Here is a 20,767-nt window from a genome sequence, read left to right on the forward strand (position 1 = left end):
CATAAAGCTGTTTTAAACTCCACTGTCAACCCAATCAACAGCAGCCTCACACCCGGAGAACTTCATTAATCATTTCAAAGGATGCCGAAACAAGCAATTTTAAGTGGTCCTTGAGGGTTGAAATCTGAACAACAAAGTGATTGTGAGTCCCACCTCTGTATGCTGTTGAATGCACAAGTATAAGTGCCAAACAATGCACACAATATTCCATTTGCAAGGCTGATTGCTACCTATCATTATGTTGCAGCTCCACGATAGGTGGAGGAAGATTACTTTTCTCTCGAGTGCTGGTGGGAGAGATGATGAGGGCCAGTTTTAACAGTGCGGACAGTGTTGTCTTGATTGTATCTGGGCTTCTGATGTGCTGCTTCCTAATAACATAAAAAGGGTTGACTGTAGCCACTTTTTTTGCTGTCTACACATAATAGCCCCTTTCACACAGATATTTCATAATATTGCTGTCAAGAAGATCTGTCGTTCTTGCTTTTTCATTCTGCACAAAACAGCATAACTGGTGTGCTCGCCGACAACGCGGACCCAAAAGAGGCGTGGCGTTTAACACAGCAGAGTAGATGCTCCGCCGTCTTCAAGTACATTCCTTCTTAGGTTCAATATTTTAGTTTTGGGCGACATTGTTGACGTTCATTCTTGTTTTAAATGTTTTTGGACTGTTGTTGCATTTCTGACAGGATTTTGCTGGACACCCGTCTTGGTTGATACACGTGTTACTTTGAACAGGTCTGGCCTAAATCAACCTCAGAACTCAACGGCTATCTGTCTGATTAGGATTTAGCCTCTGGGGGCCACGCCTGGTAGTTCTAGGGTTCCAGTGCTCCGGATGATGGAGATCCAGGCCAAGACTTCCTCTACTGTGTGGTCTACTGGTCATTGTTTCTAGTCCGATTAGCAATTTGGGATGCGAGAATGGAGTTGAGAGGCGATGTAAACAACCTCTTTTCACAAAGCCAATTAGCCAAGCTAATAAAAAGCTAAATGGTTTTGGGATGATAGCTGATGGGTTCAGAGATTGCATTGTGGTCGACGTGCTCTCCACACGGACTGTTTACCCGCATGCAACCAAAGCCTGCTCAAAGTTGATTGGTCAAAACTACTTGGAATACAAACGGAAACCAGAACACTTCCGATACCAACATCTTGTCCCGTTGCCTACAGATTATTCATTCATATCCAGATATCTGTTTACGGAGATTAGGCCTATATTATTAAAAGCACATGCATTTAACCCCTGTGACCACGTGTGTTGCCAAATCCATCAAAATAGAAATCTTACAAACTATAAATTATATTCCTAAAAGGAGACTTCAGCCAAGTTTCTCTTGAATGCAGAGGTTTGGTTTATTTTTTGCTGGCATAACATTTGTAACACTTTTGATTTTCAAGGTTTGCATAAATTCTATACGTTGAAGCCAGGCAGATGCTACCTATCTATATATCACCAACTATATGGACCCTGTGTTTGTGTGCTTATGTTGTTATGTGTGTGTGCTTGTTTTTGCATATTGTGGTGGTTTGAATCTTTCACTGTCTGTCTATGGCTATGTTGTATATCTCGAGAACTGAATTTTGGCGGTTGAATAGCTTCGGAAGATTTCTTTAATCGATTAGTCATTTTCTATGCTTTATTGTTATTTCCAAGAAGCTCATCTTAGACACAAGATTTAAAGTGGTGCTTTTGTGTGATTCTTTGTGGAGAAACTCATTGTGGACAAAATCATATGAGCGACTCAGAAATGTCTTTGGTCGAGGTCAGCCCTAAACTAACTCTTCTCCCCTTTCCTGGATTAGACTAGGGATGAGCAGTTCTTGACAACATTGCAAGCAGCAAAACCCGGTCGCCAAGTAATCGGTCTGCTCCAAATGGAAACTCGCTCCGAGCGCCCCCACCCCAACGGGCACTGCAAACATCAAAGAGATGGGGGACAAAACAGTCCCAGTCCCTGTTCTCTGCAAAATTGCATTCTGACTTTCAGCTGAAGCTAATGTGAGACATTAGAAGTGACTCGGTTAAAACAAGTTGGTGTCTTTCCAACTCATGGTCATAGTGCAAGGTTCGTCACATGAGTCCCGTGAGTCGTTCATCAGGTAGTCGTTAATCGATCAATGTCCAATGTTCCTAAACCTAAAAATAAAGAATTAGTTTGAAATGGAGACATGAATGAACTTTGTTTGTAGTTGTCCAGAGCTCCCACAGTCTTATGTTAAAACAGGAGTACTTTAAAACACTTTCCAAAGCAGTTTTAAAGTGACATTTTGACCAGCCATAGAGCAGAAAACATAGTGTTCCTGTGGGGTCGACATTGAATGCGGTTGCCTCCTATCTGTATAATGCTCTCTTGGTTATTTATCATGGCTGAGTGTGAGTGAGGTGGTACTTCACCCGCTGTCCTCACCCCTTGGCCCAGTGGAGGACGGGTAGGAGGGGTGTGTGTGTGTGGGAGTGGGTGTTAGAGCGACTACCTCCACTGTGTGTCAAGGCATGTTGTAGGAATGCAGCTAATTCTTAGTTAAGTTGTACACAGCGCGGTCATCGCTACGGATTTCAATCAGTGCTGTCAACTTAAGGATCTGACCGTTATCCCCCCATAACTTTTTCGCTCGGGGGCACTCTTTTTTAAAATAATTAAAATGCCTTTGCGGCGGTTCGATCCCCGGCTAGCCCTAGTTGATGTGTCCTTGAGCAAGACACTTAACCCTGAATTGCTCCCCATAGCTGTGTCTACGGTGTATGATTGTAAGTCGCTTTGGATAATAGTGTCAGCTAAATTAAATGTAATGTAATGTAATGACATAAAAGAGGGTGCATTGGAGTTTTCGTTTGTTTTCTTATCCAAAAAGCACCTCAAGCACACTTTATGGTTTATAGTCCAGGAAGCACTCCTACCCAAATATGTTCAATCTCTCTGTCTTCTCTCAATCCTCGAGGATACATCATTGGTAATCACTCGGTGCATCCATTTCTCCATGTTTTGCCTATTTTGCCCCCCCACACACACTCTCCCTCCACCCGTCATGAATGTCAGTTTCCTCTGCATGCTCCAGATATGCATGTGGCATACTAATCAGATGACAGAAGAGCACCAAGGGAAACGCATTCAACTCTGTGCTGGTTTTATGTGTGGGTGTGTGTTCCTTAATCACAAGGGGTCTCCCTCTGCAGCCGTGCCTCCGCAGTTGTCTGAGTGTGTGTGTGTATGTTGGTGTCTCTTAACTCACAGCAGTGTGGGAGGAATAGAAATTATAGAAGGGTGGGTGGAAGAGCAGAGAAAAATGAGGGGAGGGAGCAGAGAGGCAGGGAGGAGGAAGAGGGGGATGACATAGAGCGAGAGGGAAGGGGAATCTAGCGACAATCTGTAGCGGTTTGAACATTTGAAAACCATAAAGCTTTGCCGCTTCGTCTCCTGCACGACACGCAGACGCACTCACGCACACACATACACGCACACACACACACACACACACACACACACACACACACACACACAGACGCAGACACACACATTTAACAGCTGATGACAATGTGTACTGAACGAAGCTTTCACATGCAGCGCTGAGGATTACTTGTCTCTTCCTTCATGGAGCAGCAAACTTTGACCGTTGATTCTGAAACGGCTGCTGATCCAGTGAGTAAATGAGCTGTGTGTGCACGTGTGTGGGAATGTGTGTGCGCGTGTGTTTGCTCTCCCTATATGTAATGCAGCCTATAATTGAGTGATGACTCCCTTGCTTCTGTCACATATAGCATGCAGGCTGTCTCACGCAATCGTGACTGTTAGACCAACATTGCTCGGGGAGTTGATGTTATATAAAGAAATAATACAAATACATTTCTTGTCAGCTTGAATTTAAATCCTTATCAAACTCTTGTTGCATATTGTGAAGCTTTATTTGGACCTTAATGTCCTATAACTGTTTAATGCCAATGTTCTCTTCATCTGTTCTTGTGGAAGTATCAATTCATGCTTATCATTCAGAAGATTCTTATTTATAAATTAAATGAAGTAAATGCTCTGAAACTTTAGTCGAAAGGCCCTATCTGTGGAATGATGGATCATGTGACCTGTGTGGGCCAATCATCTGAATTTTTTTTTTTTTCTGTTGCGTTAAAGGGAAACCTGTTGATTCTTAGGTTCAGCCCCATGGATCAGTTTAACTGCAGGAAGTGTATGAGCTTTTGTTCTATGGATCTTTTTTGAAGATGTTTGGCCGATGTGGGATCTTCTTTTGAAATGTTACCATTCCATATAGTTAGTATATGTCTAATTGCATTAAACATCTGTACTACTTAATGTATATTGTATACAATGTTAGTTCATATAGTAGTACATGCAATGAGGTCACTGTATACGAAATATTGTTTTTAAGTTTTGTAAAAGGTCACTAGTTAAGAGTGAGGGTTTTTTGACACTCTGGTGGAAAGCAGCACAGGACAGTATTGCACTAATCACAGCAGCGAGAAAAGAGCAGCCTGCAAGACCTCTGAAACACACACACACACACACACACACACACACACACACACACACACAGACATAAAAACTCATTCACATAACCAAAAAGCACACAATCAGATGTTTAAAGATAAGAACCTGACCACACATTTCTTCTACGTGTGTGTGTGTTCCTCGTGATATCCCCTAGGAGCAGAGTGTTTTAAGAAAGGAAAATCAGATGATGAGACAGCATCTATGTTGTTCCTGTACATGAAACACCTCCGGAGGTGCTTCTTTTTATCTTCATCAAGTGCCAGATGGGTGCAGTTTACCACGTCCGTACAATCAAACAGCGACATGTGATAAGTCAGTTGCAGGACTGGGTATTAAATTGATGCCAACACACAGTGTAAAAAGATTAAGAGAAAAAGCTTCCCGGTTTGAGGCTGTAGTTGTTAATTGAATACATATGCGGTCTGTCTGTTTGTCTGTCAGTCAGTTAATCAGTCTGTCGTGAAGGTCGAACACTGCTCATCTGTATAACGTGTTTCTGTTATTTTAGCCAACACATGTATGTTGACTTTTTGAATATAAAATAATGTGTGTGTGTGTGTTGTCAGTTAGATCTGCTCTCAGCTGGAGGTCTGTCCAGCACCTTTAGCTGTTGATGCTTGCATACAGTATGGATCCTTGATGGGGCTGATACGCTAACTCATCATTGATTCACTGTCTCACATTGTATAGTGAGACAATAGCAGTAAAAGAAAATGATCTGAAGAGACCATAAGCGTTGGTCTATTTAGTGCCTCACCTCCATCGTGACAGAAGAGGTCAGTGTTGAGTTTTGTTGAATTTATGTGTCTTTGTTGGCAGCAGAGAAAAAGAAACAGGGATGATAAACTCTATTCTGCAGAACAAATATGATTCTTTTGACAGAGATGGTTTGAAAGTGAGTTCACACAAGCCCTTTATTTTCACTCAATTGTTGGTTAAACCATTAAGTTGTTTTGCTCTATCTTGTTTCGACCAAGTACTTAAGTTAAGATCTTATAATTCTTTCTATTCATCATATCAAAGTTGGAACTTTTTGAATTTTCCTCAATGCAATCTCAATGTAATTTACAACAGTTCAGATCATAGAAATATATAAATTGTTTATTGCGCGGTAGCTAACCTTTTTGTGTTGTAAATCAGTGAGCAGGACTACTTTATGTCAATATTGTATGTCATTAGATTTACAGGATGGATGTGTCAATGTAATAAAGCTTGCCTTTGTCAGGTATTTAATTAACTGAATAAGCCAGGAACAGTCCTGTCAGTTTACTACAGTAGAATGTATTGTATTCCATTCATTGTTATTTATAGTTTTAAAGGCAGACCAATGGCATCTACAAAGACAAAGAGCAATCACAAGTTTGACATAACCAACAAAGATATCATGACAAATAATGTCTGTATAGCCTAATATGACCCACTGAAGGCAATACACTACAATTGAAATGTATACTTGTGCATAGTAAACCCATGTGTTTAGCTAACAATGCATATTTCAACCATGTAAATATATGTGGTTTGCTTTAAACTTTGTAGAGAGAGAGAGAAAGAGAGACATATGACAAATCTCTCCTTTTCTTTTCTTCTTCTTTCATCTCTTCCTTTTCTCATCAGGATGTGGATTTAGCCAATTTAAACTTTGTCACATCCCTCTTATCCCGTGTGATGTCCGGGCTTCTCTCTCTTCTCCTCCACTGACAGATATGTTTTGGGCTGAACTTGAGCATGGGTTCCTCATATACACTCTCGTAATTCTTCCTGGCCTGTCAAAGAGGTGTGAAACACCAGCGTGCTGCTTTGAAATGAAGCTCCCAAGGTTTACTGTCTTTTCAGGTGTATTTAAGTAGCTGAACCAGGCAAACTTTAAAGTTTTAAAAATGACTGGTCCACTAGGTGGCTTGGCAGCCTCTGGCAGCGCCTTCGGTCTGAGTGTGTTCCTGATGTTGCTATGATACAGGGATGTTAACATTAGCTTTAACAACAATACAGCACTGCTATTTGAGCTCAATACTCCTTTTTTTTTGGGAGGTGCCGCGTCCTATGAGGCAAGAAACTCTTAATAAACACAGACAAAATGCAACAAAAGACAGATTTCAATAACTGGACTGTTTTATATGCGGTTGAAAAACATTTCGATTCACTACGACTGGAGAGTCTGGCAGTCATACAAGTCCAGTTCAGAGAGGGAAGACAAGTGGAATCACAATGCTATACAAATGTTTTAGTTCCTCTCTAAAATGTGACATTTGTAGTTAAACATCCACAAACATAAAAACACAGATACTTCTTCCTTTTATTTGGAGAATCATGTGTTCTCCTATCATTGTACAGTACACACCAGTAAGTCATCACAGATAGAGACATCAAAAAGACAGACTGTAGCATTATAGGAGAAAGTGTCAAAGGAACTTTGCTAAAACAGGAATTTAGGGGGAGCTATAGGTGTAGGCTCAAGGTGTTATTATGCACAAATTCAATTGCAGCCTTTGTTTGTGTGTGCGAGAGAGGGAGCGAGAGTGTGCTACTTTGTCCTGTGAAGTGCCTTTATTTGCTCCACTTGACCTTTCAACAAACCTGCAGAAAATGTCATTGGTTTATTGAAAGCGGGTCCTAGAAAATTACCTCCCTTTTTGCTATTTTTGCATTCTCTTCTCCCTGTGTTTATAATACATGAATCAAAGACCATTCATTTACAAAATCCCTGGAAAACATCCGACGCAGTTGAGTTGGACATAAACCTGCCTAAATGTGATTCGAGGAGGGTGGAGAGGTAAGGGCTTTGCTGGAGCGCGATTGGCAGGCCAACCGTTGTTCCATCCCCCTTCTTTGTAACTGCTGCCTGATGGGGGTGTGTCACTATGGAAACGGTTCAGTGTGTGTGTGTGTGTGTGTGTGTGTGTGTGTGTGTGTCTGCGAGAGAATGTAACTACCGAGTCAGTCTGTCAGCTAAGTGTGTGGAGGAGTGTGTGAGAAAGACGAGACGTATATGATGGAGGAGGAGAGAACCATCTTGGTGACAGTGAGATACAGTATATCTACTTAACACAACTTTAACAGATAGTTAAGGCTAACTCTTAGGTGTGTGTGCGTGTGTGTGCGTGTGTGTGTGTGTGACAGATGTGCTGAGGCATGGCTCCATACAAGCCAGCTGTCTGCATGAATTTCCTGCCCTAGGTAGCTCCCGAAGAAGCTCTGTCAGCGCACATGTGTGAGTGTGACTGTTTCCACGTGTGTTTGTCAGGTTTAGACATGTAGATTGAGCAGTCAGTGGGTTTCCTCCTGTGTGAGAGGAGAGCAGCATGAGCCTGAGGAAGAGGCTCTCTTTCAAGCGAGTCTGGAACTTCAATACAGTGAGTAGTATGCACGCACACACACTGACTGAACAATGCTGTCTGTACAAGTGGTCTGCTCAGAACGAGTGCACAATTTGCCGTACTTTTTGTTTTGTTCATAGTGGAGGGAAGTGAATGGAAGAAGAGACTCACTTACTCATTTATTTATGTCCATTGACACAAACTTAAAAATATTCAAACACGCTCTGCTTTATAATAACAAACCAAAGTCTGTAATGCTGCCAAAGTGCCACGAGTAAGGGAAAAAGAAGTTTGCAATGTTCCTTCTGCACAGTTGATGACATAACAAAAATGAAATGGGAAGAGAAAAGGGGAGCAAGAATGTCATTCAGTGCATACCAGCGTGGTTCTGCTCGCTAAAGACGGGTAGAGATGGAGGGAAGAGGGGACTGTTGCCTCCAGCAAAGTACATGGAAAGAGAAATCCATTACCTTCAGACCATATGAGAGGGAAACACAGGGATGGGAGCAGATGCATATGGAAGGACAAAGTAGAGGGAGAGGACAGGAGCTCTTGGGAAAGTCAAAATGAACAAATGCTGGGAAAGTGTGTGTAAAGGTAAAGTGAGACAGAAAGACTAACTAGAGAAAGTTCTAGGCTGTTTCTTTTCCTCTCAAAGCCAGATGTGTTTCGGGCCAAAGCAGGAGATAGAGAGGAGGAGAAAGCCAAAGTTGAGACGGGACTAGCGATTGAGACAAATGGAGGCAAAGACAGAAAGAGCTTATTTTTTCTTGCCTCTGTGAGGTGGTTCGACGGCATGTGTGCATGCGTTACAGATAGTGAGGGAAAACAAACAGCTGTAAGACAATGGAAAGGTGAGCTGGGTACTTCTTGTGAATATCACTTATTTAGCATGTAGACTGCAGCTGTGAGTGTGCTCAGACAGGGTGATTTGATCAGATTGTATTGTGTTAACGTCTTGCACCCTCTTCTGTCTGTGTGCACTAAAGGCCAAGTAAAACAAACATTTATCACTGCCTCAGCCTCTGAGTCACATCCCCCGTGTGGCTCTATTGTAGGAAAACAAACATTGTCCACATTCCTTTCTTTCATAGAGACTGAATATTGATTCTTGAATGCATCGCAGGGATTTTTGGCTTTATCGCAGAATTCCAGTGCCGGCCACAGAAGATTTCACTTTTGGAATTAAAAAAAAAAAGGGTTTGAAATGTTTGTGGAGACGTTGAGATTGTGAACACATAGCTTCCATTGACCCTGAACTTTTCTGATCGCGGTACGTTGGTTTATTCATTTATTCATCCAGTTGTTTTTTTTCTTTTTCCTCAGGAAATAATTAGTTCAAATCATGGTCACACTTAAAACACCACAATCAATGCTCACACCTGCAGAGCCTCATTTGACTTTTGGATCATGAACCTAATCGGCTTGTCGGCCTCAGCCCGTCCTCTCTGAGTTAAACTGCGCTAAAGTTAAGCGGTTTCATGGATGCCAGTCCTGGCAGGGGGACTCTGATCCTCTCAATGGCAGCCACTATTCACCTCATATTCAAAAGTAAACACACAGCACGCACACATTGAGCCTGTTGGCGCAACAGCTTCCTCCTCAGCTGTGTGTGTGTCTGTGTGCGTTTACGTGTGTGCAGGGAAATCTGTGTTGTGAATTCTAACTCACCTTTTAAGGACAGCATGTGTGTGTCAGTTGTTCAGTTCTAGGTGTGGTCTCCTGTAGTGTTTACACGAGTAGAGGGAAGATATGTTCAGTGTTCGTCCATATTTCAGTCTCCATCGGCCTCGTGCACTTTCACACACGTAAAGATCTCATTCCTTTCCAAAGGTGGCAGTTGCAGCTCTAGTGTTGGAGCCAGGAAATGTTTCCTGTGGTACAAACAGTGTTGTCTTTGTGTGTGCGTGTGTGTGTCGTAACCCTGACAGATCTTCATTTACCCTGTCAAGTGTTACTGGCTGCTCTGTGTCTCATCCTGCAAAACAGAACAGTCTTTTTCCAGGAATCATCGTCCACCTTTACGCATACATCCACAGACGGAACATTTTCGGAAACATGAGATTGTTTAAGGAGACTGCTAACTTATTCATGTTATGATAGCAGGGAGAATAAACGGATGTAAATTGTAACTGGTGTTTTGCCATAGTTTGAACCCAACGTCCAGGCTTCATAACAGATGATGTAAGCCACACCTCTCCTAGTCACAGCTAATATAGCACTTGGGTCCTGTACGCACAGTGACCAACCACTCCCTACACACACACAGACACACACACACACACACACACACAAAACCAATGATGGAAAAGCCAGGCATGTAGCTACAAGGTGGCATTTTATGTTCAGGGAGGATGTTGGTGTACAAACATGTTGTGACCTGTGTACAAAATAATCTTGTTTTTGAACCGCACAAAATCCAACCGGTCATTTTAATGCTCCTGATCAACAAAGTCATAATGCAATTACAACACTACAGATCCCACTGGCACCGCTATCAGCAGCAGTGATGGGCCAGCAAGGGAAAATAGGCCAGGACATTTGATTCAGTGTGTGTTACCAGCGAGTGTTGTGAAGACATGTGATATTCAGCCGTCTTATCTTTTGTTGAAGTGGGTGTGAGAGTGTGTTTATTGCATAACTGTCCACAACACTGTATCGCTGTTCAGACCAAAGCACTTCTCAGTGCACCAAAATATTCTTATAAAGTTCTTCTTCTCAGTATCATTTTTTCTTTTATTCTTGTGAATTCCATGAATCACAGATATTTTAAGATCAGAATCGGCAGACTGACTGAAGTTCAAAAAATAAGTTAATGGACCAGTTACTAATGGGGCATTAAACAAGATTTAACATACCGAATACATTAAACAAAAAGATCTTCTAAATAGCTTCTCAAATATGAGTTTGAAGGTATCATCTTTTAGATTAAACTATTTATTGATGAATAGAAAATAATAATATTTTATACCTAAAAACTTTTTTTACTTTTGTTTGGCAGTGATGGACATCAATGATTATTCTACAACCTTTATAGGACTGCATTAATATTGTAGATCAATCAACACAAAATATTGAGTATGTGTTTCTATAAAAAATACACAGACTGAACCAAGGAAACCATCGTAGTTGGGAATTTTGATGCACAAGTCCGCCTGCTAGAGAGGTAGCACGTCGACATCTTTGCATTTGTAAATTCTCATTTCAAACTGCTATTCTACTTCATTGCTGACAAGAGTTTAAGAAAGTTAGTCCTATGTCTTTTGTTTTGTGTCTGGCCTAAAAATCAACACCAATTTAGCGAGCCTGTACACTGAAATGTAATAAAAAGTATTCCTTCAACTGACTATCTGTTTAAATGGTAACCAAATAATTGATTAGAAGAAACTGTTTGAACTCATAAAATCTATCACACCCACATTCTGAGGTTTTTGCTTGGAACCAAGTCCTCCACTTGTGTGGAAACCATAATTAGTCATGTGCTGCTGTGTCACCTTTTTTCTGCTGATCTTAACAGTGCATTTAGTGCATGATACTGTATATGGGACATAACATCCCCATTATTATCTGTGAACAATCAGCATCAGCAGGAAACAATCTCAGACAATATTGGGGCTATGATATTGGGGTTAATCCCTACTGCCAGTAACACTGAAGTAAAGCTCAGTAAGTTTGAAAGCAATAGAGGATCAAAGTAGAACGCTTGACATACTGTAGGGATATATTTCATATCATGATTCTCTATTATCAAGACATTGTTCTCTCTGGATAGGGGCTTGGAGAGAGAAGCTAAGGAGGGGAAGTCTGGAAAACCCCCAGTCATTCCCTCTGGGCTGTCAGGAATGACCTGGATCTGCCAGGAGAGGAGGAGGGAAACAAGGAGGGAGTGAAGAAGAGAATGACTTGAGTGAAGAGTGGAAGAAGAGAGGTTGTAATGGGGCACAAAGGAAGAAAGAGTGTGGAGACTGTAAAGGAGGGAAAGAACAAACAAAAGGAGGGACTTTGAAAATGGTTAGAGGTGGGGAAGGGGGGGGGGGGGGAGGACTAGGGGCCTCGATTAGGGGCCAAACCACTCCACCACGGAGTACGTCTGGAAGTGATCACATTGGAGCTGTTTGGGGGTGAACGCACACACACGCACAAATGCAGAACAACAGATGTCGACCTCATGTATACATAGCCTACACCATATAATATATGAAGCATGTCTTAACACACATGAAACACACGCACACACATCACAGACCGAATAAACGTTGTTAAAATGTGTGAGATGTTAAAATGTGTAGGAGTCTAATCAGCGAGGGGATCAGGTAACCAGTTTCCGCTGGTGAGGTTTCTGCCTCCGTCATTTTCCTCTTGTCCTGTGCGATGGTTCGACCACAATCAACTGCTATGAAGTCACATCAAATCTCTTTTCACACGCCAGTGCCAACCTCAACTCTTCCAAGGACAGTCTGAAATAGCTAATCCCAGTGATTACATTGGCTGTGCCATCTGGCCACGACAGCTTTGCTCAGCCGAGGAAAGATGCACGTGAATCAAACCTTCACATATGCTGCACCAGCGGGTCAACTCAATCACATTTGATTAGTTTAAGTGTGTACATCGACTCTTAGTTAGGGTATTGTGATCCACCAATTTTATTATGGTTCATATTTTTGAAAGTGGAATGACTAGTGAGTGACTTTGTTTACATGCACCAACAAAAACAAGGTGTTGAAAAGAATCAGGTTATGGGGACAACATCCAGGAGCACATTTACAGACACTGTGGTAACCTGGTAACTTTAAAATCTGCATATTCATGAAGCAAGGATGGATCATTCTTGGTGTGTTGGTGCCATAAGCTGCTGCTTCCTGACCAGAGAGGTTTTTTTTATTCTCACATTCTAAATATGTCTGAATTGTACAGCCTAGTCTAGCTGTAGAAACTGACTTAGTTTGATATACGTTTCTATTTTAAGTGTCAGTTTGAGTTCGAGTCATTTCATTGTTTTGAACTAGTAATGATTATTTCTTTTACCGGTAATATTCCCCCTTACTCAACTCTTCATGTATGTGTTCTTGTAAAAACTGCATTAGAAATGTACAGTATGTATATACTAAATTACAGTATACATGCACGCATTGCTGTGAAGTGAAGTTTTTCCAGCTCTGTAATGTTTTTCTTGTACACTTGATTTCTCACATATGAAGTTGAGACATTTGTAACTGATGACCTGGCGATAACCTCATAGAAACATCCCGTCAGACTCCCATGTGTCTGTACGGAGGAACCATGAGATCATTGACATTTCCAAATGAAAATGTGATTGGGATGTAAGAAAACTTATCAATGCATAGAATTTATGTCTGAGGACCATTTCAGATTTCTACGTCTAAACTAAGGAAGAGGCTGAGTTTCAAGGCATGTTGGTTTAGACAACGTCCTGTACAACTGATCCCGAATCACCAGCCAGGAAACAACTTGACCAGTTCTCCACAACCAAGCCCAAAATCAAGAGAATTCAAAATCAAGACAATTCAGATTCTAACAAGGCACAGGGACACACACAATACTTAAAAAAAATAGTTTTTTAAAACCAGTCTCCAGCTCTACAGCCCTGATTAATAGTTTACGTGCATAGATTTATGACAGTGGCTCAAATTGCACATATGGCATTGCTATGATATTGGATGTTACAGGGACTGAAAAAGTTAACATTGCTTTACTCCGATTTCATGCATAAGGCAATATGTTCTTAATACTATGACAGTTTTCCTAAAATTAGATTTAAAAAAAAAAATCACAAGCCTACATTTTTGCAAGATACTGAATATATTGAATTGTAACCCCTGTATCATGCTATTGTATCACCTATTTCTAGCCAGCACACAGCCCTATAATGTACTATATAAATCAAGCAGTAGCACGATTAGTGGACAGATTAAAAGCATCAACAGCTTCTCTCAGATTTACAGCGAGGCTGGATTATTTATCTAGAGAGCTGAGTGAGATCAGTGTTGCGTGTTTGACAAACACTCCTGCGTTTGCTTCTCCCCCTTCCTTCTGTCTCTCTTTCTCTCTCTCTTCCCCCTTTCACTCTTTTCCTCGTCCTCCACACAAAGCTATGTTCCATAGTTAGCTACTTTACTGATGTCTGTGTTGAAAGATCTCGTCACAGCTCAGCATGTCTGAAAGAAAACACACTGCATTGTGTATATAGTGTGTTTTCTGTGTGCTGTTTTGTGTCTACATTAGGAAAAATAGGATATGACTAAAGCAAGTTTGGTCTGTAAAGGTGTTTGTAGACATCTGTGTCTGTGTCTGTGATTAGATATGCAAGAAAACATCACACGTCACTGTGAAATTGGGGGCAGGTAGGCCACTCCCCCCCCCCCCCCCCCCCCCCCCCCCCCCACACACACAGAGTAAGCCTCACCTGTGAGGAGGCTTTCTTGCAGAGCAAGCACAGCCAGTTCACAGATGATTCCACCCACACACGAGACGATGAGTGTGGGTGTGCCGCAAACCTGACTGTGTCATGATTTAAAAGTGTCTGTGTGTGATAATGAGCCAGGTCCTGTGAGAAACGCAGTCAGTCTGTGTGTGTTTCTGCATGTGTCCAGTGCTGCTGCATGCTCGGACAGCTGCCTTTTGGCGCTCGTAATCTGTGTGAGCTTGTATGAACATGTGTTGTCTGCGTGATGAGGGAATTTCCTAATCCATGTCTCTCTGTGCTTCTTTACAGTCCACTGCAGTCTCTGATGGAGGTGAGTAGCTACGTCTTTGGAAAATCTGACACTCTCAATACCTGTTATAACAATCTATGACGTCTCTAATTGGCTTATATAATTGGCTTCCCTTATCCTTAAGTTGTTGTGATCTACTTTAAGGAACTTTTAATGGGATGAAGTAAACGGCATTTGTGTTGGGCCAGTTGCCCTTTTCTAAAGTGTAGGGATACAACCGTGTTCCTTGTGGACTCCTCAGTAATATCTGGCTGCTTTCTAGACAGTCTGGTTCGACCTGCTCAGCGTCTGCCCCACCTCGGCCTGCTCTGCGGCGTTTGGCAGGCTGCAACCTCAAATAGCCCCACATTTAAGAACATAAGCAGCACAACAACAACAACTTGTGGCAAATCACTGACATGATATGCAGAACATGGTGCTGTTCAGACTGCACAGTAAAAGGCTAAATTAGTGGTTTTGCATTAACCCTACTAGTTATTCTAGTCTGCTTGTGAAACAGCATTGGGAAATTGAATGTGATAGTTTAATATGTGAAAGTTCATTACCAATATTCTGTTGAATGATATAGGGTTAGTAGTTTTCGTGAGCATGTTCGGCATTGTTTATTATTCTGTATTTCCTCGTTGTTGTGTTGTATTGGACCTAGTTCGAGGTTGGTGTCATGTGCGTATTTAGCATGTGCCAACAATAACGAAATTGGTGCTTTCACGCTTCACAAATGCACATGAAAGACTCAAGTTATGGCAGATGGGAGATCAAAGAAGGAAGAGGAGGCGAGAAACAAGACTAAAGATGCATGGCCAACATGTTTACAGCCAGCTACGATGTAGAAGTGTTTATGGTCACTTGTTCACACCACGTGTCTGTTGAAGAGAGGATGTGTTGTTTGGGAGTGAAGTGGAAAGCTTGCTCTCTTTGCAAGTTATGTGCATGTGATGTAGGGAGCATGATGGTGAAGGGACCAGTGAAAATGTTTCATGGTTCCTCTCACTTATTCAAAGTAATAGTAGGAGTATAGATCAATATCACCAGCATATATAAGTGAAGTGTTACTGCATGTACTCAACAAGACACTTGCTCAGTTTTTATTGATTTATTGTGAGCTGGGAAACCTCTGTGTGTGGATTGGTCAATTTTTTGGGAAAAAAGCTGTGTATTTCTATAAATGATCTTGTTCCTTATTGTAACATCAGATAGCGTAACAAGTAAACACTAAAGAAAAGGGTTCTGATTGATAGTTTATGAATCCTTAACTCAGTGAGGGTTAAATGATGTTTTCTTAAAGGCAACACACAATTCTGAAAGATAGCAGCTATAATATGCTCAACAGTAAGACATACAATCTCATGATCAAAGACACACAGATCAACTCATTCACTGGATGAGAGGGAGACTTGTGATTTTTACAACAAATTACTTGGCCATAATCATTGAGACTTTCTCTTTACCAGCTGCAATTAGAAATGCTTATGCACCAATGCATCCCTAATTATAATCCAGCATATATATCATTTTACAATGAGCCATTCTGGATAATGAGTACTTTTACAGCTCAAGGTTATTGTGATGCTAAATATGTGTTTGCACTGTTCAGTAAGATTAGGAATGCAGGACCATTTCTTTTCTTTCTAAATACTTCCTGCCTTACAATTAAAGTGCTCTAATGGTGCTGATAATCCCTGTTCCATTTGAATTTGACCCTCTCATTTGCATGAATACGAGCTCTTCTAAAGCTTGTTTCCTATACGCTAGCAATAATAAAGCTACACACTGTATTTTTTAATACAACTAGGGATGCAACAGTCCGTCATTGATATTGGATACAGACTCACATTAATGTGTACAGTGTCGTGACAATAAGGCCAATTTATTTAATCCAATTTAATGTTTACGTCTAATTAGACGTGCACGTACTTAAGTAAGTCATGCGTCATCACACCGGTAGACCGCATAGCTGAGGGTGAACACAGCAAAGGTCAGCCAGAGGTATTTCGTATACTTGTGGGCTTGCTTTTAACAATATATAACAATTCCGTCAATGTATGTATCCATTTGTTTATTTGTTAAGAAATTAATGTTAAAGTCAAGCAGGCTGTTGCCTCACACACAAAAGAATGATGCCAGTGATTTACACACAGTGAGGCATGCAGCTTATTAATGAAGCACTGGTATTGGATCGGCACTGATGATACACAAAGCCCAGGTATTGCTATTGGGACTAAGTAAGCAAATCCAACTTTATTTAGAGTCATAGAAGTTTTTAGACACTTATGAAAACTAATGAAATAGTTTGACTGTACATTATAATTTATCCAAAGTGTTGAAACCACTTGTTGGTGTGGCTGGTGGTTCGACCCCTGACTCAACAGTCCTTGAGCAAGACACTGAACCCCAAGTTCCTCTCCGGGCGCTTCACAGCAGCTAACTGCGCCTACATCCTTAGTACTTTGTATATGACAATTGTTTTAATCTTAATGTGACACTAGAAAACTGCTCACAATAGTACAGTGTGTGTGTGTTTTCAGTGCAAAAAATATATAAATACAATATAAAACAAAACACACCCAACAAAAAAGGCATTTAGGCCTTAAGCGTTCAGCCTTTGAATTTGAATGTACATCCTCTGAACTTCCAACAATTCATACCATTTTTAGTTTTGCACTAAATGTCACTGTGTGACTGCATGCCTCATTAGTTCCAGTAGTGGCCTTCCTTTAACAAGCTCCTCATCAATACTGCAGTTTTTCTCTGTGTGTGTGTATATGAATGCTTTTGTGCTCTGGCGTTTTTAGTTCCGTCCTCCCTTGGCTCTGAATTATTCATCTCAAGTCCTGTGTGTGCTTGGATCACTTACCGACCTGGAAGCCCACAACGGTGTGTGCGTGTGTTTCTCTGTGTGTGTGTGTTTCTCTGTGTGTGTGTGTGTTTCTCTGTGTGTGTGTGTGTGTGTGTGTGTACGTACGCAAGTGCGTGTCTCTGTCGTGACCTGACTCTCTTTGTGGCCTATCAGGTTGTCAGCCAGGTTGCTCACCACCACCAACAGCCTCTCTCTCCTTCCTTCTTCTTCTCTCCCTGTTTTCCATCTCTCTCTCGCTTCCTTCCTGTGATGTCGTCAGCTGTGCATGTGTGTGTGTATGTGTGCTGCATCCTTCAACCTGTTGTGTTTGAGGTTTGGGAGGGGCCCTGATAGGGTGAGTATGGATGGAGGGGCTTGGTTCCCCCTTAGGATTCACTACCTGCCCCGCTGGCACCACACTGGCTCCTACCAGCTCTACCCGGGTGAGGATACAGCTGGTGGTTCAAGTGCTTCCTCTCCAACTAAAGAAAATGTAGATTTCATGCACGAGGAGCAAAAAAAATCAAATCATATTTGAAGCTTTGATGTTACTGACCTCTTTTTAAGGATTGCCAATCACAACGGGAACACGATGCAGATGGTTTGTGAAATTAATTGTTTTATTTAAACTACCAGCTGCAGGGTTAACCTGTCTGTGACTGTTGGATAGCGGCTGTACATTATTGTACCTTTGCTCTGCTGTTTCTTTTCTCCATAAAGGTAAAAGTGAGAGTAATAGGAGTAATACTCCTATTACTCTCACTAGTTCACTCTGTTTCTGAGCTCTGCTGAGCATTTTAACTCTAATTCACACATGGATTTAATTTTGCATGCTTAGCAAAGTATATCCTCCATGAAATGTAGATAGAAAATTGTTCGTAATAATCTTACTTAAAAGAACCCTAAAAAATGTTTTCAAATTAGTATTTCTTTATAACATTAAATATGAATGTTTTAAAGTTTCCAGGGCCTTTAAATCTTACTAAAGAATATATATACTTAATTTCAGTAATAAAGGTGGCAGAAATTGTCATCTCTTTCTGTGAAGCGCCATTTTAAATTGCATTTTCAATTCATTTTGCATACGATACTTGCATTTTAATTGTTTGCTTTCTGTTGGCTGTGAAAGGGAAATCTTTCACTAATAATAAAACAAATTATAGGAGGAAAATATAGAAATATTTCAACTCTGGGCAGTTATGGTAAATGGTGTCTTGTTGTTAATAACCAATTATGACTGTTATGAGGCACCTTTTTATAGTGTTGGCATGTGTCTGTAATAGGTGGGTGACAGGATCAGTGGTTAAAAGAACAAAGTGATTGCCCTTTTCTAAAGTGTACAGCAATAGATTACCATGAAGCAGAAGTCCAAGGAGCCGTTTACTAGCAGTTTGAAACTGAGAGTGAATGAGCCCAACAGTTGGAAAAGACGTAATTCTCAGTATGAAAACTGCCATTGATAACATCATAAAATAAGACAACTGTGCAAAAGTAGTAGGAATTATTCATTAATAGCCAAGTTTCTAAGTTTGAAATCCCACAGGACTAGCTGTGAGCAACATACTGGTCTTTCAGTTTATTTACACAATTTGCATCGGCTCGGCCACCTGACCGGTGATGCCTTCCCTCTGGCTGTTCTTGTTTTTGTTTTATCTCAACTGAGCAACCCACTTTCAGGCCTGGAGCGCTGTTATTCTGGTTATTCTCAGCTTCTCTCTGTGCTTTTGCTTTAGAAGTCCATCTAAACATGAGGAACACAGACGTACTGAGGTCTTGTGGTGGGAAAGATAATAAATTCTTCTCTGGATTAAGCATCCATGCACAAACATTTGGGAAATCAGTTTACTGTTGGAAGTTGTTGTTGTGATCAAACCAAGACTGTGACTACACATACAGTAGATAACGTGTAAAATTGAGCATGTTGTTCACGGTTCTGAACTGAAGGGTGGGAAGTTGCAGATACTTCTGTTGCATTTTGAAAAGATAGTACATTATGTTTTTGACTTTCTCTGGATTGTGATGTTGTGTAGTTTGACACTCCTCTCTTGTCCCTGACTACACTAGATTTTGTTTCAGTTTGTCTGATATAATGCAAAACAGTGGAACACAGTCCTTTTGTATTGTGAACATCAGGTTATTATCTCCGCCATGGAGGTTGGATTTTCCGTTTGGTGTTTGTTGTTCGTTTGTCAGCGGCATTATAGAAGGACGGAGCGGATACACACATACTTTTTCACTTTGCTCTCCAAGGGTCCTTTCTAGATATATCTGTGATTTTGCATGTATTTACTATATTGTGATATAATATAATATGTCAAACTGTACTGCCTTTCCTTCGACTGTCATGAAGTACATTTATTTACAACACAGGAGTTGAAAATAGTTTGGCAGATCAAATTTGTAATGTCAGTTTCGTAGGGATTGTTTGAGTGAAAGCATGCTGTCAGGTGTTGTGTTGCAAAGGGACAGAAAAAGCTACAGAAAACCACAGCAGGAACACGTGCGGATAGAGGAGGTTAAACGGGCTGCTACTCATCGGGATGGGACACACAATGCCACTGATGGTGCTGCCTTCAGGTGAAGCCCCTTCAGACAGAGTAAAACTAAACAACAAACAGGGAAAAATAAACATTCAATTTAAACCATATCACCCTTCTGAGATCAGACCAACCATAGATTGTGCTGTTGTGAATGTGCACTTACAGGAGAAAAAGGTATAGACATCTTAAACTGGAGATGCATCAAAACAAGTTTTGTAATCATTACACCGTGAATCATAATCAAATTGGGTGTCCTCAGCAACTTTTTCATGTTGTGTGTATTTGTGTTTGTTGTCCAGAACTTAACAGTGTGGAGCTGCAGGGCTGCAGCAGTGACAACAGTCTGAACAGCAATGCCAGCCTACCCAGCGTTCAGAGCCACCGGCGCCACACTGAGAGAAGAGTGGCCAGCTGGGCCGCCTGCTTCGAGAGGCTGCTGCAGGACCCTGTGGGAGTCCGCTACTTCTCGGTATTATCACAGCGCATTGCTGGTGCTGTACATTCATATAACAGATGGGCTATTTATTCTTTCAACTTTCAAAAGGACTTTTTTAAGCAAACGTTTGATCCCCATTTAATGCTTGTGATGCAGGAGTTTCTGAAAAAAGAGTTCAGTGAGGAGAACATCCTGTTCTGGCAGGCCTGTGAGTTCTTCAGCCACGTCCCTGAGAATGACAAGAAGCAGGTAACAGACATGCGGATCACACATTGATTGATCACGTGCATTCATTCATTCATTTACACCCCAATAAGGAGCAGAGATATTATGTGTTCCTCATCTTCTTTTATCACCTTGTCTTTTTGATCTAAACCTCGACCTCTCCTCCACCTCCTTCTC

General features: G+C 41.2%; 1 protein-coding gene across 5 annotated transcripts in view; it reads left to right on the forward strand.

Moving 5' to 3' along the window:
* Window positions 1-20,767, forward strand: part of rgs12b (regulator of G protein signaling 12b) — a 38,435-nt gene that overhangs the window by 10,827 nt on the left and 6,841 nt on the right. For all 5 annotated transcript variants that reach the window (XM_034534446.1, XM_034534461.1, XM_034534469.1 and 2 more), the window contains exons 6-8: window positions 14,553-14,574; window positions 20,229-20,398; window positions 20,522-20,614. In XM_034534446.1, coding sequence (XP_034390337.1) covers window positions 14,553-14,574; window positions 20,229-20,398; window positions 20,522-20,614 — 285 coding nt within the window. The remainder of the gene's footprint in view (window positions 1-14,552; window positions 14,575-20,228; window positions 20,399-20,521; window positions 20,615-20,767) is intronic.

The sequence above is a fragment of the Cyclopterus lumpus genome, chromosome 1, assembly GCF_009769545.1.
Source record: "Cyclopterus lumpus isolate fCycLum1 chromosome 1, fCycLum1.pri, whole genome shotgun sequence".
Taxonomy (NCBI): domain Eukaryota; kingdom Metazoa; phylum Chordata; class Actinopteri; order Perciformes; family Cyclopteridae; genus Cyclopterus; species Cyclopterus lumpus.